At 45.3% G+C, this 26,317-nt stretch overlaps 2 protein-coding genes across 2 annotated transcripts in view; one reads left to right on the forward strand and one right to left on the reverse strand.

The window, feature by feature from the left end:
- Positions 1-15,103, reverse strand: part of SAP30BP (SAP30 binding protein) — a 28,844-nt gene extending 13,741 nt beyond the window's left edge. The window contains exons 1-3 of the mRNA XM_080356507.1: positions 14,972-15,103; positions 14,714-14,823; positions 11,237-11,284 (exon numbers count right to left, since the gene is read on the reverse strand). Of these exons, the coding sequence (XP_080212633.1) occupies positions 11,237-11,284; positions 14,714-14,823; positions 14,972-15,086 (273 nt within the window). The 5' untranslated portion in view covers positions 15,087-15,103. The remainder of the gene's footprint in view (positions 1-11,236; positions 11,285-14,713; positions 14,824-14,971) is intronic.
- Positions 15,104-15,401: 298 nt separating this feature from the next.
- Positions 15,402-26,317, forward strand: part of RECQL5 (RecQ like helicase 5) — a 34,901-nt gene continuing 23,985 nt past the window's right edge. The window contains exons 1-8 of the mRNA XM_080356523.1: positions 15,402-15,439; positions 15,757-15,887; positions 17,084-17,205; positions 17,563-18,081; positions 18,774-18,879; positions 19,342-19,453; positions 21,456-21,618; positions 21,934-22,016. Of these exons, the coding sequence (XP_080212649.1) occupies positions 15,767-15,887; positions 17,084-17,205; positions 17,563-18,081; positions 18,774-18,879; positions 19,342-19,453; positions 21,456-21,618; positions 21,934-22,016 (1,226 nt within the window). The 5' untranslated portion in view covers positions 15,402-15,439; positions 15,757-15,766. The remainder of the gene's footprint in view (positions 15,440-15,756; positions 15,888-17,083; positions 17,206-17,562; positions 18,082-18,773; positions 18,880-19,341; positions 19,454-21,455; positions 21,619-21,933; positions 22,017-26,317) is intronic.

Below are 26,317 nucleotides of genomic sequence, written 5' to 3' on the forward strand. Positions count from 1 at the left end.
CCGGGCTGCCAAGGTTCGCCCGCCGTGTCATTCTGTAATTGTGCCATTCGCGGCTTTGGCTGACAAACCCTCTACAAACCAAAAAGTCAGGGTGCGTGGTGGCTGTGCAGATGGTGTATTCCCACTTTGGAAGAACGCTCCCACTGTCGAGTCTCTATTGCCTGCTGCGTTCCAGAGTGACACATCTGATCCGCTCTACCAGAAACTCAAGGGCAACCTCCGCTGGCTTGTAATGCTGACCACCTCAACACAGCTAATCCCTCCTTATTTATACAAATTAAAGCTGTTTCAGTTGCGGGAGCACAGCAAATGTTTGCATCAGAGTCTGCTGAGCAGGAGGTATTATGTAGTATAAGACACTCTTAAATAAACTTTCACTGTATTGAGAACAAAGTTCAAATATTTCAGTGCTTCTAAGAGACCCCAGGAGAGTCACAAGTGATATCAAGTTCAGCACAAATAACGTTTCTGAAACAGTATCAGCTGTATCCCAACATCGCCCTCTCCCCCCTGCCTCCCTTCCAAAGACCTTTTGTGACTCACTGGACTGTGTATCCAAAATTCCTCAGTGCCTCCAAACACTGAAGCTATTCATTCAACCTGACACAGACATAGTGCTGCCTCCTTGCTGCTTGGTAACCACCCTCCGAACCCCCTCCCTTTACTCCATTTCCAATCAGGTAAGAGATGCACAAGGTGATGAGAAAGCAGCAAGGTCACCGAGCCAGATCTGGGAATGGGCTCTGCCAAACTCACTGTGAAAACCACCAAGTTCCAGAGAAGCCAAAGCTCGCTGGAAGCAGAAAAACAAATTCTTTGTGTAGCACTAACTGCTACAGAGCACTTTTTAATAGCCATTTGTGAAAGAGTGGGGAGGGGGGAAAAGAGCACACTGTTTCTCTCTAAGCACACTGGGATCACAGAAATACCAGGCTAAAGCTATTTTAGAAAAAAAAAAGGAAAGCAGTACAAGAAGGAACAAGCATCTTCTCGCTGGCCAGCTGGCAAGGCCCTGGGCCTGTGTGAGATGGGCTGTAGCGCAACAGTTCTAAGGCACCGCATTAACACCTCTTCTCCCGGGCTCTTCAGAAAGAACAGAGTAAGCAGAAAAAATTAAAACAAAGGCCTGATATTTCAAAGAAGCAAATTTATGCCCAGAGAAGGAGCTCTTTTTGACGAGGGCACTGGCTGGGAATCCAGGGAATCTCAGTCGTCTTCTCCACAAGCCCATGCGGACACGGCGTTCACGGGCTGATCCTCAACCGCGTCAACGCGGCTTTAACACAGGGGGGCTCAGTTCGTCACCAGAGAAGTGGGGGCAATTCTGCGGTAATTAATAGGCTGTGAAGACAAATTCGGATTAGCACACAGGCTGGAGAAGTTCACAGAGCTGCAGATAGAAGGCAAGCGTATGTCCAGGCAGCACACAATGAGTCACTAGGCAGCGAACACGTGGTCGGAAAGCTGCTTTATTTCCCTTTAGGGGAGAACTTGCTAGGTATGTAATTAAAAGTATTTCTTGCCTTGGTTTGAGACCAGAAGCAAATGTTTTTTGAGGTGAAAGGAGGGAACTGCTTTTGTTCCAACCTTGACTGAACTACCTCCTGCACTCTTATCTTTTGAAAGATTTAAATGGACTGAAAGGGAAGAGGAAGAGACTCCATCCCTGAGCACCTCTTCATCCTTCCTCTTACCCAGCACTGTATTTATTATTCCATTATCCCTCCCATCTTCTGCCCGCTTGTCCTATAACTATCCAAAAACACAAAGGCAAGAGGAAAAAAAATCCCCCAAATGACCAATATTGCCAAGCAGGCACTTGAATAACTTAGTAGCACAGTCCTGAATTGGACTTCAGATGTGCTAAATGCACTCGAGAAGGCTGCCCTCTTATTTGGCCACTAAATAGGGTTGGAAGGGTATTTGCTGTGTTTCTGAAGCCCATTTTCAAGTTTCCTGTAGCTGTTTGGAGCCAGCACCAAGTGTAAGCACACAATCCTCAGAAAACACGAACTAACATTCTGAGAGATAATTTGATGGCCAAAATCTCTCCTGCTACATACCTTATATTAGATAAATCTCTAAAATGTCAGATGCATTAAGGAGCATGTTTTATGAATTTCCAGAATCATCAGTAAGCTTGCAAACTTGTTTAATTTGCATTCTTTAATCCTAGAGGTACAGCACTGGCCTGCCCCATTCGTAGCAGGCCGAATAAAACCAGTCCTATCAGGCCACCACCACCCATTTACCCGCTCTGATCGCCCACACGTGTTCCACCACAGCCGCTCCGGCACGTCTGGTCTCCACATCCTCAGGCCACAGCCAAGACATCAGAAACCCCAGAGCTACACCAAGCAAAAGAAAACAAGTTCACCAACATTTTCCAGGCACACCTCGCTGCCCAGGGGATACGAATTTTGCTTACTGATGAATTACTGCGCACCTACACCCACCGCTCTGTCATTAACAAGCTGCAGACATCAAAACAGCTTTCATTAAGTCAGGATACTTTCAAGCCTCTTACATGCCTTCAGAAAACAAAGGGATGACCGACTCCTCCTGCAGTGCTTGTTCATATTTGCTCAGTTTACTGTGTAACACTATCGCAAGGCAAGTACCAACAGCTTGACCAAAGCCGTACAGTTTGGCAGATGTGAGATCTAAGAAGTTTTGTTCAAACCCTTGAGTAGTGACTGAAGATTCAGAACTTAAGGACAGTCCAAAAACCTTCAGTGGAGTAATGACCCAACACGAACTGTCCTACACTCCCTCAGGCTAACGTAAGCCTGGGACACATGTTGAATACCATCAACTTATTAGAAAACACAACATTTAAAGAAAAAAACAAAACCCCACCATATTTTCTGCAGATTTAATACAATATGAAGTTGAATGAGATAATCAGCAACTAATGAGGTACAATAAATACTGCGTGGCTGCTACTTTTTCATTGTGAAATGGAATATTTACAAACAGACGAGATTTCTGAAAGAATGCAAACATTTGCTCAATGGAAAATTTGAAAGATGACTGGATTTTGAGTCAAGAATTTAGCTAAACCCATTCAGGGCAAGGTGATCTTCTTGTAGATTACTATATCATCGATACCAGTTCTGCCACATATCAGTGTCTCGTATGGAGAGCACAAAATCAAGCAGGCAAGTGGTTCCAAGCAGAGAGGATTTTATGTCAAATCTCTGTCACAACAACTATATATAAGCTCTTGAAGCCTTCAAGTACCACAGAGCTAAAAGCATCATTTACTGGGTTCATTTCCCTTTGGACTACTGAAAAATAACAAGGTTAAGACTTCACTAGCGGCACCTTCCAATACTACAGAGTTTCCACCAGCCCAACCTCTGAAAGACTGGATGGGAACATCTCTGCATTTATTTTTCCAGCCAGTCTCCCGCTACTCGTACAGTCAGCCCGGCCACATTAGGAGTTTTCAGCATAACTACCACCACAGAAATAGAGAACTTGAGTAAAAGAGTGTCCTGTGTTCATTCTTTTTCTCTAGTCACTTTATCCTATCTAGTATTACATGATGACTTCTAAGGGTGGCTAGACTGAGTCAAAAAAAAAAGCAGTACCGTACTTTGTGTGTCTCATGCACTCAGCAAGTTGATTTTCTGGCTGTTGTCCCCTTTGGAGCCTCAGTCTTACAAGATCCACTGTCCAAGAGGCTGAAGCCAGACAGCCTTGGTCCAGCAGACCCACTGAAAGGGGTCAAGGGACATTGTGGTGGTTCAGAGCCAGGTTGGAAGGGGACTGAAAGGCAGCAAGACAAGCAGGAGGCAGACTCCTTTCCCTGATCTGGAGACTAATAAAAGGCAGCACCTGAAGATTAAGCCCTGGGCAGGATGACCCTGCCTGCAAGAGCCTGACTGATGTGAACCCAGCCTGACGGTTCAGTTTTCATGTATCTTGATCAGTGAAAGAAGGCTAGCAAGCTGAAGGTGTGTGTACAAACATAAGGAAAGTGCTGCATTTGGGCTTAAGATTTCACCCCAACAAGGTAAAATACAGACCGTCTTTTCAGTCGCAGAGTGTTTCCATTCGGTTACGTAAAATCCAATCACTGCTCAGGTTGCATGGAAAATAAAAATAAGCAAACACAATCCTCACTGTAGAACAGAGATTAAAGGAAGGAAGCAAAAACAATATGAATCCGAGACTGACGAATTCAAGTTTGGAAAGGCCAAAAAAAAAGCTTCATTTAATGGAAAGAATGGACTGACTAACAACAATGCTCACTAAATCCTTCCTGAAACAAGATCCATAAACCCAGTACAAAGCCCACATCAAACATAACTGTTGGCATTAACTGTCGCCAAAAGGTACAAACTTAACCATCAGTTCCTCGCAGAAGCAGTTGCATGTGCTAATGCAGGTGTGCTGCAAACCACGAGAAGAAACGGCTGAATAGGGAGCCAGAAAAGACAAAACCAGGAGCTGATTGCTTTAAATAAGTTGCAAATCATACGAAATTAAGAAGCTGATGCCAGATTTGCCACCACTCCATTGCGTTCCCAGACTTGCAGCCAACTTAGCCCTACAGCTTCACTTTTCCCCTGACTTCCAGTCAGTATTAAAAACAAGCAGCAAGGAAACTTCCACAGCTCCCCCCAACAAGACTGTTTCTTCTCCCCAAGAGAATGCTCTTGCATTGCAGAATTTCTTCTCTCCCCCAACTATTTCACCTAATTGTTTGCACATAAAGAATTTTAACACTAATTCAAACTGACGGCCACAAAATGTATGGACCAGTCACACTGCTGTCATGCTAGTAGTTTAGTTTGAAGATGTTAATTCAGAGAATTTTTCAGTGCAATCCTTCCACTGATAGCCAGTGGATCTGCTGCAATATTGTTATAGTGGGTTTCTCTTATGTGAGAAGGTGCCAGCAAACAGCTTTTGCAATTTTTCCTCCTCTCTACAATTCAGACTATCTCCTGTAGTCCTAACATGTCAACAGCCTCATTTGGCTGAGTACGATGGAAAGAAACGCTATAATTGAACATAAATTGTTACAGGAGTTATCTGAGCTGACAGTGAAGACGGCCTTGCCAAAGCAAGTAGGTGAAATGTTTCTATGCAGGTAGCAAGAGAAAGACCTTTCCAAACCCTGGATGATGTGCACTATTTTTTTTTTGCCTTATTTTTCCTTTTCTTTTTAAAGAGACATGCTAGCAATGATGTTCTTGCTTTTCTAATGGGAAGAGAACACCAGGAACGTCTTATTTAAAGTGCATTATTAAGACTTCATTTCTCGCTCAGCAGATCTGCCTCCTGCTTGTGGACTACCAGGCTGAGGGCAGCAAACAGAGCGTGTCGGGCCTATTCAGAGCCTGGGGAAGAGAAAACAGGAATACGGTGTTTTTATTCTTCCTCACCCCCTTTTTTCTTGTATTGTGAGAGAGGAGAATCCCAAGAGAAAGTTTGAAACAAGCCCATTTCCTACAGCCATATCCTGTTTGCCAGCTCTTATACATAACTCAAGGCAAAGTTCCCAGCACAAGAAATTTAACTACGAAAACACTGTAGGGACCATGATCTGGATACCAAGAGAAGCACCGCAGCTCCGAAACGAGCCACCTATAGGAAAATACTGATACATCCAACCTTCAGTGACACTTATGTACCGCCTGTACAAACCGACCTATTTTGATACTATTGTCACAAACAAAAAGGGAAGAACAAGTCTGGAAAGAGTCAACTCCTGAGACATTCCCTAAGCATCTCATCAAAACAAACAACATGTTGCTGACAGTGCTTTTTACAGCTAAAAATCCACCTTCATTTCATTTCAATTTCATTGAAAAAACACAGAAAAATCCCAACCGAGAACTGGCAAAACATTTCAGTGAGAAAATGCTTTAGAATGGAAGCATTCCAAGCATAAAAGCCTTTAAATAGCTGCTTTGAAACTTGATTCCGCTCACCTGACACATGCTATCTCAATATTTGACAAAGATTATTTGTAAGAAGTAATTTCCAACCAAGGAACTGTGCGCCAGAACTCCCTCTTTCCAGGCGGACGTGCAGTTAATAACATTTGCTTTACGACAGCACCCTGGTCCCAAAACTACCTGCCTCCTCTCTCCCCTCTGAGTCCAACATTTGCAGATCACCCAGGGCACGTGTTCTATGAGAACATGGGGAATGGCCTCTCCACAGCACAGACACCACATGCAAAATGTGCAAACCAGCCTGCACAGAAGACTGCACAGCCCCATTCTTTTCTCTTCACAGTTTAGAGTAGAGGGGAGTGTAAAAGCAAGGATTTTCACTAGGATGTGCTCCTCCACCAATCGATTTTGGTCCATCTGTGCCCAGAATGGGGAAGCTGGAAGAAGCTATTTTCATATATTTGTTGGTATTTGAGGCAATCCTCCATCTGTGCTGACTGTTCAGACTCTCACCCCGACGTGCACCGGCATGCAAATTCAGAAGAGCCTATTTCAGTCCAGCAGACAGAAATAATTACAACAACAGAACTGGACTTGGAAGAGCTTAGACCTTTATCAGGTGAAATATGCAAGGGGAAGCAGTTCCAGAAAGGACTTTTCTTCAAGTTTAAAGACAAACAGAAAAAGCCCGGCTCTTCCTTTGGAGAATGGCGAGCCACACCTGTGTCAATAATCTGTGGTATTTAGTACTGCAGGGAGTGAAGAGTCTGCCGCAGCATGTATGCCCGGCGGGGAGGAAGGAACAAGCTTGTCCATGGACATGTCTCATCCTCCAAACAGCTCAAGAGCTGGACTGAAGCCAGCAGCTCTCGAGCAGGTAAACCAGCTTCAGAGAACAATGATGCTGCGATCTGTCTCTCTCTCAGGCAGACAGAGCTGGAGAAACAGAAGTATGTGGGGCAAGGGGAAAAATAATAAAATACCAAATGCTGTTTTGTTTCCTGCATGCAAAACTGTTTAACCGCTGCTGATACTCTGTGAACCACCCAGTTAAAAAATGGGAACCAGGTTTCAGCTGTTTGAACGTCCGAGCGCTGAGGGAAATAACGCTGAGCTGACTCTGCTCCCTCAAGGGCTCTCTGCAGGTAGCGCTGACTGCCCAACTACCAAACACCGGCTCCCTCTGCAGAGCACCGGAAAATGGCCTGCCAAACCTACAACCAGGGGAAAAACATGTCGACGGCATTTTGCAGGATTACATGAGAAGGAAGCTGGAATACAGGCAAAGATGAACCTGAGACTGTGGTGCTTATCACTGGCACCTGCAGCTGTGCTCACAAGTAAAGGAATGAGCAGGAAACAATCCCCGGCAATGCAGCCCTGAGCCCAGCCCTGGACACTGTACAGTTCATGCTTTGAAAGTGTTTACAAAGGGGTACAGCCATGCGTAACATAAGGCCGTTTGTAAAATACAGCTGCTCTTCTGCCAGTTCTGCCCAACAGAGGTCAATACTAACCCAGGAAGTGTCCAAAAGGCACTATCTGTCTCTGATGAGACACAGGGAGTGCCTTTCCATACCACACTTAAACCAGTTATATCCTACCAGATCCAGCCACTGCAAGAAGAACAATACACAGCCACTTCAGAGTGCACTGCTTTGGGGTTATAATCCACTTTTAGCACGTGTTCTTCAGCTATACAACCTTTAACATATTCTAAGTAAAATTTTTGAGAATACCTCTCAACAACTGCCAACATCAGGGGCTGGTATTTCTTCAAACCTTCATAATTTGCCACTGCCAAAGTAGAAGGTTCAAACTACTTTCAAAAGCTTATTAATGCCAGCTCCTTTTACACAGCTTACCATGGAATATCTACATGGAACAGCAGTGCTTTAATGATACAACTTGTCCCAAACACACTTTTCCCCCTTCTTTGCAGCAGAACAGTTATACTTGAAGTGAAAGTTACTGAGTAGGTTCAGGCATCTTTTGAGAATCTGGCTGGATTAATGAATCTTGAATTCAGAAAAATGAATATGCCTTATCAAAATAAGAGCTAATTGCAGGGATTACATTACTGCACATACACCCACTTACTGGCTCTTGGCACTTACCGCTTTAACTTTAAATAAAGATAATTTCGGTACTTAAACAAACAGGTTAATGGGTATGCAAGATAAAAACACATTTCAATGAACAACCTCTTAGTACACATCTATGCATCACAACACAGGAAAATTACTTTGCAGGTATGCTGGATCGATAAAAACTAAACATAATAAAGAGTTGACAATCATCAAGAGGTGGTACAACATGCTCAGAAACATAGTGTTCCTCTGAAAATTTGGCACCCTTCTGCCCAGTTCCAGTGTAGCTGCCTCTCCATACAATGCCACAGGGATACAGAGGGGACCCTTCTAACAAAACCAGAGAAGGAAAACATTAAAGTAGCCACCTGCTTTGAAAAACTGGTACCATGTGTCAGGCATTCACTTGCCAAAGGGAGTGGCAATATTTATCAGCTTTCCTGCACCGGCTAGTCCTGATAGCATAATCAAGGCTCAGGAGTTAATGATTTCCCCCTGTGAACACCCCAGCGTGCCAAGCTGCAGGGCTGGGCTCTGGCCTTGTTCAGCACTTGCAACCAGCCCTGCACCACGAAGTACAGAACTTCTCAGGTGAGACTTGGAGCACAAAGTCAGTATTTCATTTCAGGTTCACTTTTCTTCTTCCTGCAGGGCCGGTGGGTGTAGTGAGCTCGAAGGCTTGTATCTTGTTACAGCACCAAGGCTGTCACCACAGGCAGCTGCTGGCAAGAGCCTGAGCGACTTGTGCTCACCGCACAGCCCGTTAACCCTCATCAGCCCAAACCAATGCCAGCGAAACACCAAATCTCACACCCATTTCCACAATGTCCTTTGTTTTGTACCCACAGCTCCATTATCTGAAGAAAAGACACAAAGAACCTGTCCAGGCTGTGAGAGTCCATCCTTAATACCACGCCTTTGCCAACAGCTTCTGTTGGCCATTTATTCCCTTCTAAGCAGAAGGTTTTGTTTCGGAAGTGCTTTTAAGACAGGTGCTTGTTTACAGTTGGTGACTGGTCACCCAAAACCAGGGAGCCCAAAATGAGTTTGGTCACTCAGAAAGAGGTCCTGCTCCAGAGCCTGAGCACATCATCCCAGAGTGAAACTTGGAAAAGCAATTAGTTTTACTTAGATTTGAATCTCCCATTTTCCATGAGTCCCTGAAGCATTTCAAAAATACAGTTAGAGGATCTGACTTCACTACTTAAAGAGGAGGATTCTGTTTTCTGCTGCAAGCACACAGTGTTTGGGACTGGTTCACAGGTGCTCAGTAACGGAGAATCCTACAGGCCAGAATTTGGCTCTGGGAGAACGGTGTCAGGTGATTCATCAAGATCAACAAGGGCACATTCCCTGGAATCAACAGAAAAACCTGAGGTACATCTAAACACCATAGGGTGGGGCAGAAGAACATCTCCCCATTGGGGCTATTTAAGGCAGGCTCCAAATTCTGCTCTCACCACCATGGCTTTACCAGACGGTACCAGACAAGGGAACTCATTGTCCACACAACTTGGCTCAAGTGTCCTTATCAATTACTCAAGGCATAATCTCAAAGTAGTTCATTCACTATACATGTAAAGAGGTAAACACTAAAAAAAAATACTGACTGCACATTGGACTATGTTTAACTGATGAATTGCAATGGTTTTTTACCTCATTCATGCATTTTAAAGGATTTACCTTCTGTGTACAGTCCAATTCAGACCCCGGAAAAGCCTTAGCCATATATAGAGCCCTGATACCTATTTAAACGTGTTTCCAGGTCTGCAATGTCTTACAATAAAACGGATAGAGCAAGAACAACTACAGCATCCAGCTGGGATAAAACAAAATAAAGTTATCCAAAAGCGTTAGCAAGTTATAATCAAGTACCTCACTTTTTGCCACACTTTGGATTTACAGTAACTACAACTCCTATTCGCTCCTTGTCATAGGTATTGCAAGCTCCAAGCAATGAGGAAGAACGAGGAGAACACTGCCACTTGGTGGAAAAGGGGGATAGGAAACACTTGCAACTGCTCCAAGTAAAACTATTTTTACAATGATGTTCCTTCTCCCCACATCCCCAGTGAATTTCTTAACAGCATGGCTGGTGTGAGTCGTTCTGTGCGCCCCAGAATGTCGCACAGCAACAGGTCTGCTCTGTCAGCAGCACAGCGCTGGGCTGCTCGCAGCCCGCTGTGGAGCGAAGGTGCGTGTGTCTCTCTCCCCAAAGTGTCAGCTGGCTATTTAGCCAGATTGCAAAAAAACCCAAAGTCCAGAGGAGATTTTCACTTATTTATGAAGCCATCTATTAAGGATGATACAGAAACCAGAAGCTGCCGAAGCTCAGATTTGCCTCATTCATTAGCCTTCATCTTATGCTATGCTAATTCAAATGATCTAAAGAATTTCAGTTTGCAGCATGGTCCTCTGGTTTTCTTAGCAGAGCTCAGACCATGTCTGCATCCTTGAGGAAGCTACTGGATAAAATTAAGGCCCTTGTAATTGTTATTCACTTTGTATCCCACCAGACTGCTTCTATGGCAAGGGGGATTGAACTAGCATGGAAATTTGAGGACAGCTCTCTTTACAGTTTCAAATGGATTTGGTCTTTTGTCTGTCTTATGGCTTTCAGCCTGATATATGTTCCTGTGTGCTGTCAAACACCTGTTGTTCAGCACAAGCAAGATGTAAACCCAGGATAAAGGCGACTTCAACTATTCATGACAGCTATCATCTGGGAATCTTTTTTAATTTTTAAAATTTTTAATACATCCTTTACAGAACAGCTTCATTCAGGTGGTCAGAAAGAGAGCTGAAGACAACTGAATTGATTTTGATAGGTCTCATGACCTCTACAGGCACAAGATCATTTATTCATTAAGTTGTTCTAAGTGAAGGAAGTTTTCCAACTAGCATTCATCATAAGAGAATTCTGTACTAAATATTCTGTCTCCTGGAGCCCTGCAAAATAGGTGAGATGCTGTCAAAAACCTACCTCAGATCTAAAGCACAAGATGACTATGTCCACAAATGCAGATCTTGATCGTGACTCAGTGTGTAACCTAACTGGGAGATTACCTTTGGCAGAAGCCCGAATTAAAGTAAAAAAACACAAAATGTTACAGCTACAAAAAAAGTATCAAACTAGCTATAGAAGATCACAAATGAACACCAAGCCATGCTGTTAAGACTTATTCCTCTTGTACTGAACATCCCCCACCACCACACCACACTTTCAAATACCTTTGGGTCACCAGCCTCAGGTTTTTCAGTCTCTGAATCGTCATCTTCCTACAAGACAAGAATTTACAGGATTAAGCTTAAAGAGCAGGCTTGGCAAGTAACTGCACTTAGAGCAAAGGGTGTGCATTCAGCAGCTCAGCAGCAGTCCGAGACGCTTTCCACAGAAGGTAGTTCTGTCCCACCCACTCATGACCAAAATCAAGTCCTTACAGTCAAGTGTTTATTTGTTTTTGGGGTTGCGTGTGTTGTTTTTGTTTTGTTTTTTAGGAAAAAGCATCACTCAGTAGCAGATGTTCCCTGCAAAACTCATGCAGCTCCTGAATGCTCAGAACTAGACAATAAGAAGCAACAGAACTGGGCAAAAAGCATCTGTCATTTGATAATTCTGTCTCTTCCAGTTGGCAGGGGGGCTTTTTGCATTTGCTCCTGTTTAGCAATACTCACAGAAAAAACATTTGCAAGACCTCTTACACTCCCAAGCACACATCAGTGACACACTGAGGACAAAGAGCTGTTCCAGAGATCCAGTGACAGCAGCTGGCACCGCATCTTTCTGTTGTGCATAGTGCTCGTGCAGCCTCATTTGTGGATGACGTGAACTCGCACAGAAGCGAACAATTGACAAATTTCGCTACTTTAGGTAACGGACTCCATTCAGTTTTTATTTCTATCCAGAAATAAATCAAAGAACTGGGCAAATTTCTGCCCTGTGAGAGCTTAAAACACTGAACTCAGCCTTGTGTAAAATTCTACACCATGTGAGAAGTACACTCCAGCTTTGGTCCTACTGGAAGGTAAAGCCTCCTGTCCCACTGCCCTGGGAGCTCTCTCACCGGGATCCTAGAGTTACCTGTGTTTCTAAACAAATACCCTGCACTTCAAACACATCTGAGGAGCAGAAACTTTCCTACAAACTTCACCACAAACTTCAACTTTGGCCCCAAACCAAGAACCTCGTGTTTCAGCTTCAAAAAGAGAAACAAAAGAGAGGCAAGACTATTACATGCACCTGAAAGGAAGAGTTTAAAGCAAAATGCCCACTTCAGAGTATTAGCACATGAGCAAGTTCTGGCAAGGCAAGCTAGAGGATGACAACACAATAATAAAAGTTTTAATTGCTTGAATTAACACACATATCCCACAGAAGTGAGACAAACTCCTCTGCTTCAGTAACTCTCTGGCTGACCTTTCTGAAACATGCACATGCCAATAATTCAGTCTTAACTATCAAAGTTTAATAACAGTAAGTTTGTATCTAGAAAAGATTCACAGTACCAAGTAATTAGCTGTTTATCACAAATGAAATTCCACTCTCTCCACAATCCCATCTATATTAAAAAGAAACAAAATAATGATGGGTAGGATCATTCATGTTACAGACAAGTAACGGGGACAGCTCCCCAAACCTCCTAATCTAGCAAGGGGATATCACTGAAACAAAGAAAGCAGCATTACTGAGAACTGCCTTTGAAATGCAGAGGCTTTTCAGTCACTGTTGAGATAGAGAATACAAGCAGAGCTGTCTAGATAACACCCAGGACACCCTGAGACCAACTCACACCACTTTCTAAAAACAACTCATCACCAGCACAAGCTACTGGTACAAGCAATATCAAGGAAGCTCTTGATTGTGGTCAAAGAACACTTAATGCAAAAAAACCCATGCATTGCTCTCCTGCAGTAAGACAGGAGAGAAGGCACCCTGGGCAACCTGCACACACCTGTACTGTAATCACAAATGCAAGCGAGAGCTCCTGGCTGACACCAGAGGGACTCAACTGTCATTACTTGAACAACAACTTGTACTTTCCAGGTCACAGATGGCAGAACCTCCACTGAAAGTTGTGCCTGCAATGAAGGTGACTCCATTCACCTGCCCGTTTGTCAGTGGTAACTAAACACAGCTGATCCTGACAAGCACCTGGATCACATGTACCACTTCCTTTAAACTAAATTGAAGGGAGCTCTAGGAGTTTTGGATATTAAAAGAAGAATTACTAAAGTATCAAAAAAGTTTCACTGCTTTGCTTCCCCAGATGCCAGAAGCAGACCCTGAACGGGCTACTCGCAGCAGAACACAAACAAATAAACCAGATCAAGAGAGAAACTTCTTGTCTGCTACTTGGGAAAACATATGGCAGAAACTGTGAGTGTCTCCTAAGAGACTGATATAGGGCACACAAAGCAGATTCCAAGGAGGAAAGGTTATAGTAACACGGCTCTAGTTCTTTCCTCTACCATGTAACCAGAAGAGTAGAACAGGGAGGAGAAAACACATCCTTAATGTGGTGGTAAGCAAAAGGCTGACGAGAAAGCAAGGAGACAAGAACCTTCCACCCCAGTCCCCCTAAAGGGATTGCTTTGCTCTTACAGACACATGACAGAACGATGCATCTTTTTGCGTGTTACAGCTGCACTCATAGGCAGAGAGCTACATGCCATGTCTCACAAGATCCTAATTATCTTGATATTTCGGTGCTGTTATTATACACATGCCATGCGCCTATGACAAACAAAAGCCACTCACATCTAGACAGGACACTGTTACATCAAGATAATCTCATGTAGAGAGTGGGTTGAGTTATTAAAAAAGCATTAAGCCATTATAGAACTTTATTCTTTTTTATTCTCCAGCTGGCCACACAACAGTGTGTTGTTTTTACAAGGTTTTCATTTATGTGAATGACACTTAAAGAATAATTTTCTTTTAGTGTGGCTGTTGATTAGTACCAGCTTTTTTCCCATTAAAGAGTCAAACAGCAATTAGTATAAAAACACTTGAGCTGTGTCAAGTTGCTGATGGGTTTCAAGGCAAATGCCTTGTACTTGAAAACAAAAAGAATAAAAGTATTTGGAGAGCACTAAAACCCACACCAGGAGTCAGGTGTTCCAGCTTGAGTTGCTGGTCAAGGGCTTTAAAGCCTCCGCAAGACACAAAGGGGCTCAGGGAAAGACTCAGAGCAGAGATCACAGAATGTCAGTGATTGGAAAGGACCTGGAAAGCTCATCCAGTCCATTCCCCCGGCTGGAGCAGGAACACCCAGATGAGGTTACACAGGAAGGTGTCCAGGCGGGTTGGAATGTCTGCACAGAAGGAGACTCCACAACCCCCCTGGGCAGCCTGGGCCAGGCTCTGCCACCCTCACCAGGAAGAATTTTTTTCTCATATTTAAGTGGAACCTCCTGTGTTCCAGTTTGCACCCATTGCGCCTTGTCCTATCACTGTTTGTCACTGAGAAGAGCCTGGCTCCATCCTCATGGCACTCACTCTTTACATATTGATCACCATGAATGAGGTCACCCCTCAGTCTCCTCTTGTCCAGCTCCAGAACCCCAGCTCCCTCAGCCTTTCCTCACACAGGAGATGCTCCACTCCATCATCTTTGTTGCCCTGCACTGGACTCTCTCCAGCAGTTCTCTGTCTTTGTGGAACTGAGGGGCCAGAACTGGACACAATATTCTGGATGCAATACCTACCGACTGCCTGCTGTTCTCATCGTCCTCCTCTTCGTACCCATCCTCGTCCCCATCCAGGCGGGTGAAATCGTCGTCTCCGTACCCAACCGAGACCAGGCCTCCTTTCTCTCCTGAGGAGAAAAGGGAAGAAGAAAACCATGAGGAGAAGGGAGGCGGCAACGAGCGGGGCCTCGCTGTCCCAGAGGGAGCCGGGACAGGCCCCGCGGATCAACCCTGCCCGGGCTCTGCCGCCTGCCCCGGGCCCCTCCCGGCCCTCACCCGCGGTGGCTCCCCCATCGCTTCCCGCCGTCTCGCCCTCGCTGTCCGACTCCGGGTCCGAATCCTCGGCGTAAACCGCCAAAGAGGACAGGACGTTCCGCTTGGCCGCCGCCATCTTCCGCCCCCGCCACGGCGGCGGACTTCCGGCGCGCCGAGATAACGGAGCCGTGCGGTCGCCATAGCAACGCCGCTCATCTTCTTCCGCCTTAAGCGGGCTCACTTTAAACCGAATGAGCTCCAATGTCCGCTCACGGCGCGGGGAGAAAACCGCTCAGTGAGGCGGAGCAGGGCGTGCTATGGAGGAGGGATAAAAGGTGCGCGGCGTATTTATAGTGGGGGAACTGGCACTTTAAGAGCGGCTTCTGACGTCATCGCTCGGCGCCGCGACAGCACCTGCCAGATCCTGAGCGGGTGCGGAGTGGTGCGGGGATGGGACGTGAGGTGGCGGAAGGACACAGCCCAGCTGAGGTGGGTGTGTGGCAGGGTCCCTCCAACCCCCTCCATGTGGGAAGGGTTCCCCCACCCCCTCGATGTGGGGTGCGGTGGGTTTGGGGGCTGCTGTGTCCCACGGGGAGGCCCTCAACAGGGTCTGGCCCAGAATAAACGATATTGGGGTTCCCTCGAGTGAATGGGCCTGGATAGTATCGGGGGGAGGGGGCTGAAGGGAGGGGAGCCTCGCAAGGCAGCCGTTGGGGTCACCCAGGTGGCAACAAGACAGAGGAGGCCTGGGCAGGAGGAACGTGGCGGGATTTCGGTTTAGTGCTGGTTCCTGTCACTGTTCACAGCTCCGCTGAGATGAGCGGCGAGGCCGCCCTGGGCCTGGAAGGCCGGGTCCGGAAAACACTGCGGAGGGTCTTCGGGTTTGAGACCTTCAAGACTTCCCTGCAGGAAAGCGCGACCATGACTGTGGCGAGAGGTGAGGAGGCAGTGAAACGTGGCTGGTTTCCCAGCTCCCTGTGGGGCTGATGCTGCAGGAGTTGGTATCGCGCCTGTTTTGAGGAGACACATCGCCTGGACTAGGCAGAACCACCTGGCCCCCCAAACCCTCCTCTGAGAAGATTTCAGTGACGCGGGAGCACCTACTGCACACAAACTCACTGAGTGTGGCTTTGTCCTCCGTTAAACTTGTTTTGTTAACACCGCTATTGCCGCAACCGGGAAATAGGAAACATTAAAGTGCTGTATTGTTGGTATCTCCTCTAGCAGCATCTGCCAGTATGTTTATGGTGAGATGAGGTCAAAACCATTTACATTTATACATTTTCAGAGTAAACCCATCCTTGTGTTAGAAATGATACCACTAGAAGACCTGATTTCCCAGCATCATTTATACTCGTTCCCTGAATCACGTGCCCATTATCAGAAACATGATTTTGCTGGTGTGAACGTTTCCACAGCATCTCGGTGGTGGTTGGATGGGCAGGATGTACAAGCTGCCAACCATCAGCTCCCCTGGCAGGTCTCACGATGCCAATCAGAGGTGTGGAACTCGGCACCCGGGGTGTAGTGACAGTTTTTGTCCATCACCAGCAACTGTGCAGCCGTGCTGTTGACAACAGAGTGGCCCAAAGTGGTGTCCTGTCAGCAGCGTGTCCCTGCCCGTTAACACTGACTCGAAGGGGACGCTGCTTAGTGCAGTGACAGTTACTAATTGCATGACATTACCTCTGTGGTTGAGATTTCCAACCCTTATTTCTTACAAGGAAACTTTCTGGGATAAGTTGTAAGAGGATGTGGTAAAGATCTGTCATGGGGCTGGTAATTTGGTAACTGGAGGTCTGTGAGATGAGTGAAAACAGCTTGTCTGGAAGAGAATTAGCACGAATAACTTGTTTAACTTCTCTTTATCTTGGTTTCTGTGTATCTTCCTGTACTTTTGTAAGGCTGTTTCTAAATGTTTACAAAGCAATTAGAGATTCCTTGAAGGAAACCATTGCAAGCATGCAAAGTATTGCTGTGCTTTTAGAACCTGAAATGAAGTGTCTTTTGTTGGTGTGCCACACGTACACACACACACTGTTTCTCACAGATTCCAAGCTCTTGTGCCCACCTGTCCAGTTAGAGCCCTGGGAACTGTCAGTAGCCTTGAGCTTTCTTCTGTTGTCTCTGCAGGCGAGAAGGATGTCTTTGTATGCATGCCCACAGGGGCAGGGAAATCCTTGTGCTACCAGCTTCCTGCAGTTCTGGCAGTGGGCATCACCATTGTCATTTCACCTCTGATTGCCCTGATTCAGGTAACTGTCTGCTGTCAGCTGCGGAAAAGCAGTCAGGGAAGGGGGTGGCTGTGGTGAGTTACTTTGCACAGATCCTTGTTGGTGTTCGCTAGCGGCAAAAATACTGTCTTAAAGTGAATGGAGCACAAAAATGCAGTTGGATGTTAGAGCTGGGCAGATACGCTCACAGCTGAAGATAAAGGCGTCTGGAGTTGAAGTTCTAAATACCCAAACTGCAGGTGTTTGTTGTCCTGAGACTCCATCCTGGAGGTGAAACTTGGGGCCTCACCTGGATCTCCCTAAGTAGTCTGTCTTGGCGATGGTGACTCTTTATATCCATTTGCTTTTCATTTAATTTTAATTTTGTATTTACTCTAGGATCAAGTGGATCACTTGCTGGCTCTGAAGATCAAAGCCTGCTCTCTGAACTCCAAGCTTTCTGCCCAGGAAAAGAAGACCATCCTGGCTGACTTGGCGAGTGAGAAGCCCCAAGTCAAGCTGCTGTACATCACCCCGGAGATGGCAGCCGCCTCTTCCTTCCAGCCTACACTGAACTCTCTGGTGTCCCGAAACCTCTTGTCCTACCTGATAATCGACGAAGCACACTGCGTCTCCCAGTGGGGACACGATTTCCGACCCGACTACCTGCGGCTGGGCACCTTGCGCACCCGCATACCCAACACACCGTGTGTTGCCTTGACTGCCACTGCCACCAAGCAGGTCCAGGAGGACATTGTGGCAGCACTGAAGCTAAAGCAGCCACTTTCCACATTTAAGACTCCTTGCTTCAGATCTAACTTGTTCTATGATGTGCAGTTCAAAGAGCTCTTGACTGATCCGTACGCCAACTTGAAGGATTTCTGTCTGAAGGCGCTTGAAGTGAAGAACAGCTCTGGGGTAGGTTTTACATTTAGAGAGCAAGGCTAAACTGAACCAAATCCACCTTAACGTTCACTGCCCTTCCAGTGGTTGGTACGGCCTTGATATATCTGTGGCACAGAAAGAGGAAGCACCTGGAAGGAAAGTGCTCACAGATGTTTTTAATTCCTCTAAAATAAGTAGAATGTGGAGGCTGTGTTCCTTTCAAAAGTGTCCACAGAATGGGGTTGGTCTGAAAGAAAATGAATTAGGAACATGCAACTAGCATTTCTGTCTTGGTTTGTTACGTCCCAGGCGATCATTGTATGTTTGATGCTGCTCTGCTTTTCGAGAGTGACGAGGATGAACAAAAGTGGTGTATTGAATTTCCTGCTCTAACAATAATTCTCAAAATAACTCTCAGCAACTCAGTTATAGCCTCTGCACCTGAGTTTATTGGTGCAGTGGAGGGAGACCGCTTCTTGCCTTGTGTCCCTGGGAGGGGATTGGGGGACCATATTTGGTCAATGTTGCACCTTGTAGGTTTTGTAAGGAAACTCTCTTTATGTCTGATTGACTTTTGTGCTGCAACAGTATCTTTCAGTTGTTGGGGAAACAGCTTGGAGAAGAGATGAGCTTTAGACATCCTTCCTCTCTCTGCCATACTAATGATGGCAGCTTTGTTAATTGGCTTCAGACACTGACACGGATCTTCTCCCCTGTCTGCCCAGGTGTACTCGGGTTGTGGCATCGTGTACTGCAGGATGAGAGACGTGTGTGACCAGCTGGCTATTGAACTGAGCTACCGCGGAGTGAAAGCCAAGGCGTATCACGCAGGTACTGGCAGCTGCATCCGCACCTCTCAGAGGCTGGTGGAGCTGGACTGTCCCACCTGTAAGGCCTGTGTTGGGGCTGCCTAGAGAACAGCTTTCTAGGCGCAGGCTGCAGTGTGTCTGATGCTCACATGTCAGCTCTGGGAAGCAAGGGCAGGGCATTCAACAGAACAGCATTCCCTTCGCTCCACAAGTGTTGGTTTTGTTGGATCTTGCATGGCCTAAATATAACAACTGCTTTTATCCCACGAGGGATCTGAATTTTTCTCTTTGGAACAGAAACAGCTGCTGCTGACTTCTGCTTGATCGCAGGCCAGTTTAAACATGGGCAGAGAGGAGTGTGCACATCAGGCTGGTTTAGTGAGGGGGTTGGCTCTCAATGGGGCAATGGAGGAGGGAGAAAATCCTCTTCTTTCTTTTTTTCTTTTTTTTTTTTTCGGTTGTTTACCTCCTTTTCCCTTCCCAGGACTCAAGGCAGCCGACAGGACTTCAGTCCAGAATGAATGGATGGAGGAGAAGATTCCAGTTATTGTTGCAACCATCAGTTTTGGAATGGGAGTAGACAAAGCGAACGTCAGGTGTGTAATCAGGCTGTGTTGTGCACCACCGGAGCCTGAAACCTGAGCAGTGGGAAGGGAAAGCCTCAGTCTCTCTGTTACCTGATACATCTGACTAAAATGCCTGATGGAATACTTGCTGAAACAAAAACAGCTGGAGGTGGTTTTTTATCTTAGAAGAATCAAAAACAAACCTGGAAGGGTTTTGTAAAGAAGTTAAAAACAAGGCACCAGAGCCCTTCTTTGCCAGTCATCTTCAAAACCAAGAAAATTGGAGGAATACTTGTTTTTTACCACACCCTCCAGGGTTTCAAAAAGAACCATCTTGATGCAATCACAGCTGTCCCTTTCACTTCTCTTCGTGCAATAGTTGCTGTTGAAAAGCAGCGTGAAGAAAATCTGCACCTAAAATAATTCATACACCCTCTACTAAAATAGTCTAAGCCAGCTTTTTTAGAGATCTCCGTATGCAGTGAGGGAAAAAATAGCAGTTCACAAATGGTAATAACCATATAAAAATACAGCTCTAGTCCAAGACAGAAACTTTACATGTGTTTTCAATTGCTATTCTTCTGGGACTTCTGTCACTATAATTGCTCTGTGTTGTTAGAGCTCCTGCACCACAATATAGCTGTGCTGAGTTAGTATTGTGGTCACTTAGTAGAGGGATAACTTGGGTGCAGCTCACGCAACACCCCACACAGACTTAATATTTAATCTAAAAATCCACAGAAATCAATTTCTCTGACTCTGTGGGAGAGGGGCAGGACATCACTGAGACAATCACAGCAGGTCACAGCTGTGCTGTCCTTCTGTCCGTGTCACTGTGCTCACAGGTGACAGGATCCCACAGCAAGGACAGACGGTTTTACGGCATGATGTGTGTTACCCAACAGAGAAATGAGAAGTCTCCCAGGAGAGCAGCAAGAATTAATGACCTGCTGAAACCACTCTGCCCTGTTCAGTACAGTGGTCATTAAAAAAGGCAAAAGTAACTGAAATGCGGAGGGCTGAGAGTGAAATATGTTTGTAATGTGGTTAGTTTCCAAAAAAATGGAGTTAACATTGCTCTACAGGATGATTTTTAATAGTTTAAAGGACATTATACCTGAGCCTAGGCAACAGGTGCTGCTGCTTAGCCTTTGTGCTGTGTTGGCAGAGTTCTGAGTATTCACGTGTACCAGGTATCAGGTAAGATCAGGTCTGACGGGTCCTAGAGGTGACTCCTCTGGACAAAAGGCCGGGTTGGATGGGGCTTTGAGCAGCCTGGCCTAGTGGCAGTTGTCCTTGCCCATGGCAGGGGTTGAAACTGAATGATCTCTAAGGTCCCATCCAACCCAAACCATTCTGTGATTCCACGAAAAGGGAAACAGGTGTTGTCTCTTCTTCTGATGGAACCTGCTCTTCTCCCTTCACTGATAATTCAGTTTTGCTTGAGATTATATATCAATTCCTTTGGTAAACTTCCTGGTGAGAAAAAAACATTGAGGGCTCTGATGCTTCCTGCCTGGCCTGTTCCTAGAGTGTTTAAGAAACATGTTTGTTCGCTTTTGTCATTTAATCTGTTGTTACACCCATATGCATCATACCTGCTTCTGGGATGTGCTGGCTTTGAGGGAGATTGGTATTTAAAACATTGGCAGAGTTACTGTATTGTAAAATCTTCTCAACACAGGTATAAGCTGGATTGCTGCATATTCAGGTAGAAGCAGGTTTAAAGCAGTCCTGCAGCAGTGTGTTCCTTCAGAGATTATGTACAATTTAGTAATGATTCATATATTTGCTGGCTGGCAATGGTGCCCTTTTAAAATCAAGTATTTAAAATTGTGTTCCACAAAATAATAGGGACTTTTTTATTAACGCTGTTTTCTAGTAAAATCTCCTCTGCCTTTTATGCATTTGCTGCCTTGTTTTTTTACTTGTTTTACTTACTTTTTATTGATGTTCATGAACAACACAATCATGTATGCAGTGATCTGAGAAACCTGCAGCCTTATGTTTCCTGTTGTTTTACCATATACAGATTTGTTGCCCACTGGAATATTGCAAAGTCAATGGCTGGGTATTACCAAGAGTCTGGCAGAGCTGGGAGAGACGGGAAACCATCCTGCTGCCGCCTCTATTACTCAAGGAATGACCGGGATCAAGTCAGCTTCCTGATTAAGAAGGAGCTCGCTAACATCCAGGTGAGATCTGCAGAATCCGGTCCACCTGCCTGGATTTACTGCCTTTGCTCTGCTCTGCCTTTTGCCTGCAGTCATCTCTGAATACACAAAGATGAAATGGGTTTTTCTGGGTCTGTAGCCCTGTTTCGGAAAGGAGTGAAGAAAGGAAGAGAAAGGGTTGGCAGTCCCAGCTCTATTAGAGGCAGGGATGAGCAGAGACAGTCGGTACCTGTTTGCCATATTGATCAGAAGGGTTGGATTTGGTCATTGCTAGAGTTACTTGATCTGTTTATATTTAAACTGAAGACTATAGTTGTTGTCCCCGTCTACTTACAGGAAAAAAAAGGCACCTTAAAAGAATCTGACAAAGCTGTGATGACAGCATTTGATGCCATTGTGAACTTCTGCGAGGAGCTGGGGTGAGTGCGCTGCTTTCAAACAGTTTAATGTTGGGGAAGCCGTGCCCTGTCCCTTCCATGGCACTGTTATCACTGGGATCTTGCATGTCCGGGAAAAATACTCAAGGAATCACCTGATATTTTGCTGTCTGGACTAAAGAAAGTGTCCCTGACACACCTGTCACTCTTACCTCTGAGTTAACAGAGATGTTGGTCTTGGAGCCTGATCAAGTGACATGGCCATGTTAAACTATAATTCCTCTGACTATGAATTTTACTGTGTTCTATCTTTGATGATGGATTGACTTAGTTACATTTGCTTTTGTTTGACTCTTTCCTCCTCCACGACATCATCTCTCTTCTAAAGAGACAGACAGCCTAATCAGCATGGGATGGAAGCATTTTGATTCAATGTGTCCACTCTGCAAAGTACTAGGTATCTGTGATCTTCACTGACCTTAGAAAGAGCTGATGGTGCTTAGAATGTTTCAGAAACAGGCTCAAATTATGGACATACCCAATCTAAATGCAGACTACCAACCGCAGCATGCGTTGTTCAGGTTTAGTTCATGACTTGTAAGCTGCAATTGTACTAATTGCTATTCTATGCTGGATAACACAAAGTTGTAATTTTGCCAGTAAGAGAGCAGCATGTATTCACTTACTGACAATGGTCAACATGTGTTCTGCTTTCAAGTCTGCATTTTGTTTCATTTTCCACACCTGTGTCTAGGGCAACTTTTCCAGTGTGAATGTAACACGTGCTTCTTTTGTGATGCCTTGGTGAGCTTGTTCTCTCCTTGTGGTCATTTGGTAAGCAAATCCTGTTTTTATGGGGTTGCTCTGGGAGAATTTGGCTTGTACTGAAGTATGTATGGCACAACACTGAGTAGTGCTGAGGCACTTGAAGGAGCACTTCTTTGCCTAAAGTCAAGGTGATTCTGGGAAGTAGCTACTAGGAGGTTTCTTGCTGTAAGAGTTTGATCCCCTTACTTGGCTAAGCAGCTCTGCTCCTTCTGGTGTATGTGGCCAGCCCACAGCAAGAGTGGCTGTTTGTGTCTGGGGTTTGTATGATCTGCAAGGCAGCTGCATCTATCTGGTTAGATGCTACACTTGTCTTGGTATCTATTTCTCCTTGGTTCCTAGGCTGCTTATCAGCAGAGTTAGTTGTGACACTCATTTATTGGGATGGACACTAGTGCCATAAGATTGGGACTGGGATCACTGAACTAAGCTGCACAAGCCAGGAGCAGTCACAGGACATCCCAGGGAAGACACGACTGGGGCTCCATCAATCCATCTTGCAGCGTCTCCCACTTGGTGCCTGCTGTGAAAAGCCTGACTGTGATCTGAAGTGAGGACCTGCTGTAGAGCTGCACTGCAGCACTGAGGCAGTAACTGAGCCAGGACAGAGAAAACATTCTCCTTTGCTCAGATTAATAGTAACGGAAGTAGGATTTTACTGAGTACATAAAAGAGAGATTTATGTGAGGGAATATCACTGACCTAATTAAAAATCATGTCTCCCATGTTTTTAATTCCCTCCCTCATCTCAGTACATTCTTCCTACTGTATAACATGCCATATGCATTCCAGAGTCACATCTTGCAGCACCACTGACTGGCTTCTCTGCCAGGGGACTAAGATGCTATTTAAAGGAATGCCACATTGCGTTTCTTTTTTACATTTTGAATTAATACAGTTCTATTTGCTATCCAAACAGTGAAAGCAAACCTGAAACTCTGACCTTGCAAGGTTCTAAATAAGAACAAATGAAGACAGACCTGCATAATGGCAAGCAAGTTTTTGCATGGTATATTTAGGCTATTGTCTGAGTATGACAGGAGAACAATGGTGTAAGCTGCTTTTAGAGAGTGGGTTTAGACAAAGCTTTTACTGGTCAGAGTTTCCTGTTGCCCACTTGCAAGATGGAAAAAAAACCCCATGTAACTGCAGCAGCGGAAGCATCTTTATCAGTTTTAGGTGGTGACTGATCATTTGCCACCTCTAACCAGTGGTTTTTCTTGGAAGATGAAAGTGAGGCAGAGATGAGTTGACTTTGGTGTTTGGCTAGTCACGCAGCTCCTGAATACAGACAGCCTTATGTACTGAGTTTGCTGTGGACTTGCAGAACAACTTGCTGGCATTGGTGTGTTGCTCTTGATGCAGGAAAGGTGCATGAGGAGAAATAATCCCCAGGGAGAAAAGATGAGAAAGCTTTCTATGAACAATGCAATGGAGTTGTAGCTGGGCTGATTCTTGCTTAGCTGCAGGGCTCCAAGTGCTACATCTCAGCTTGGCTGTTTATGTGCGACTCCGTCTGCGCCTTGGAGATGAGCAGCACCCAAAGGTGCCAGCAAATAAGAGGAGAATGAGAAAAACAAAGCAGAAGATGCAAATCACCACTAGCCCTCCAAGAGCCCAGTCACTTGTCATAATCCGATTCTTTAGGTCTTCCAGAACTGAAGACGCCTCCTGTACTTGTGACATGCTGTCCTTCACCCTGCTGGAGGTAAACAGAGCAATATCAGATGTTGGTGTGTCCTCTCAGTGCTCTGAACCACAGTCCTGACACCAGTACAGGCACACATGCTGCCTGTACCTGCAGGCATGCCTCCTCCAAAACAGAGTCGCTCTTCACCGAAATGGAAGCGTAAACCAGAAGTCAGATAACTGAGGACAGTTTCATAATCAGATCCACAGAGAAGAGGAAAGCTGCTGGCTTTACAGGATTTTGTCAGTTGAGATTTATTTTAAATAATATAGTATCTCTCCCAGCATGTTGAGTATGAACCCCTCTTCTCTGTCAACTGTACAACCTACACAAGACAGACAAGTATTCGGGGGGAGAACTTGCTTGATACCATTGGAAAGGTGTCTGAAAGGAAGTTGGGCACTTAAACTCTGAGAACACACTGGAGATTAAATGAATGCTTATTTAAAAACAAAGAACCCCACCCAAAATAAGCAAAGATCTTCATGTATAACTTGTTACTCCTGTAGGGCTTAGAATAGACTAGTTGTGTAGAAAAGGTCTCTTGTTAACAGAGTTTGCTTTAGTAACTTTCTTTACTTTACAATAGAAGCATAAGTTTCCCTCCTATGATGTACTTAGGTCCAGCAATGATTTAAACTGGGATGGATTCTACACACTTGCTCTTTCACTGATACTTTGCATAATGACATGGCTATCAGCTTTCTGAAGAACATCCAGAATCTCTTTGCAAGCATCTTGTGGTTTTACTAAAGCTTCTTTGCTTCTCAAGGGAAAGGGTGGATTATTTCTCACACTTTCTCACAAATATGACTGTGCAGACATAATACAGGAAGACGTATTAATTATTTTTGAAAATTTGTTTGACTTGCTGCCCCTTACATCTGTATCCTTAATACTGTAAGGAAGAGGATTAACCATGTAAAGCATGTTTCGTCCTCAGCAGTTCACATTTGACCAGGAACACAAGCTCATACTTAAGTTTTATGAAGGTTTTGCTTCTTTCTCAGAAGCCAAATATATTCAGCTCCTGTTTTGTTTTCTGGACTGATGGCAGATCCCCATGCCTGGTCTCTAACCAACAGGGACACACGACATGAAAGATCGTCTGGATAAAAGGAGGCAGCCTAGATATTAGTTGTGTAGAGCCAAAGGCAGAAACCCTAGGAAAGTTCCTGTCTCTTTCACTAACGGCAGTTAATCTCCCAAAATAGGAGAGCTGTTTGTGATTTTATAAATACCTGAAGCTGTTGTGCAGTAGGTGTTTCTTCTGGTGCCTCCTCTGCACCTCCTCCAAGAGATCTCGGCCTGTGCTGAGGGACCCTCTGACTGCACCCGGAGACTTGTACCATGGAAATCACCTGTTCGTGCTGCAGTAAATGATTAACAGCTGACTTTCTGGCAAAGGTGTGGTTAATCTAATCAAAGGCCTTGAGCCTGGTTCAAAACAACTACTTCGGCCGTTGCTCAGGCATTTCTTCCTCTCTATGGCTTTATCCCTTTGTGCACCTGTTCCAGTGCTTGTAAAGGCCCACTGTGTCCTGACTGGGGAAGGCTGTGGGTTGTGGTGGAGAGGAGAGGGCTTGTTTCCTGGATCTGTACTGTGAGCTCCAGTAGGAGGCTGCTCTATCTAAAATGAGCCTGTGAACAAGACTGCCCTCCAGTCCAAACTTCATCTTGACAGCTCAGGTGGATGAACTTGTTACAGAGCCTTGCACTGCTGTTAACTGCAATAAAACTGACTTGCTCTTGCTTTCATAACTGAAGAAGATCAGAGAGGTGGTGCTGGCGAGAGGTGGGAGGGGAGAAGGAGGAGAGTGGGGTGTGC

The sequence above is a fragment of the Nesoenas mayeri genome (genome assembly GCF_963082525.1).
Source record: "Nesoenas mayeri genome assembly, chromosome: 19".
Lineage (NCBI taxonomy): Eukaryota > Metazoa > Chordata > Aves > Columbiformes > Columbidae > Nesoenas > Nesoenas mayeri.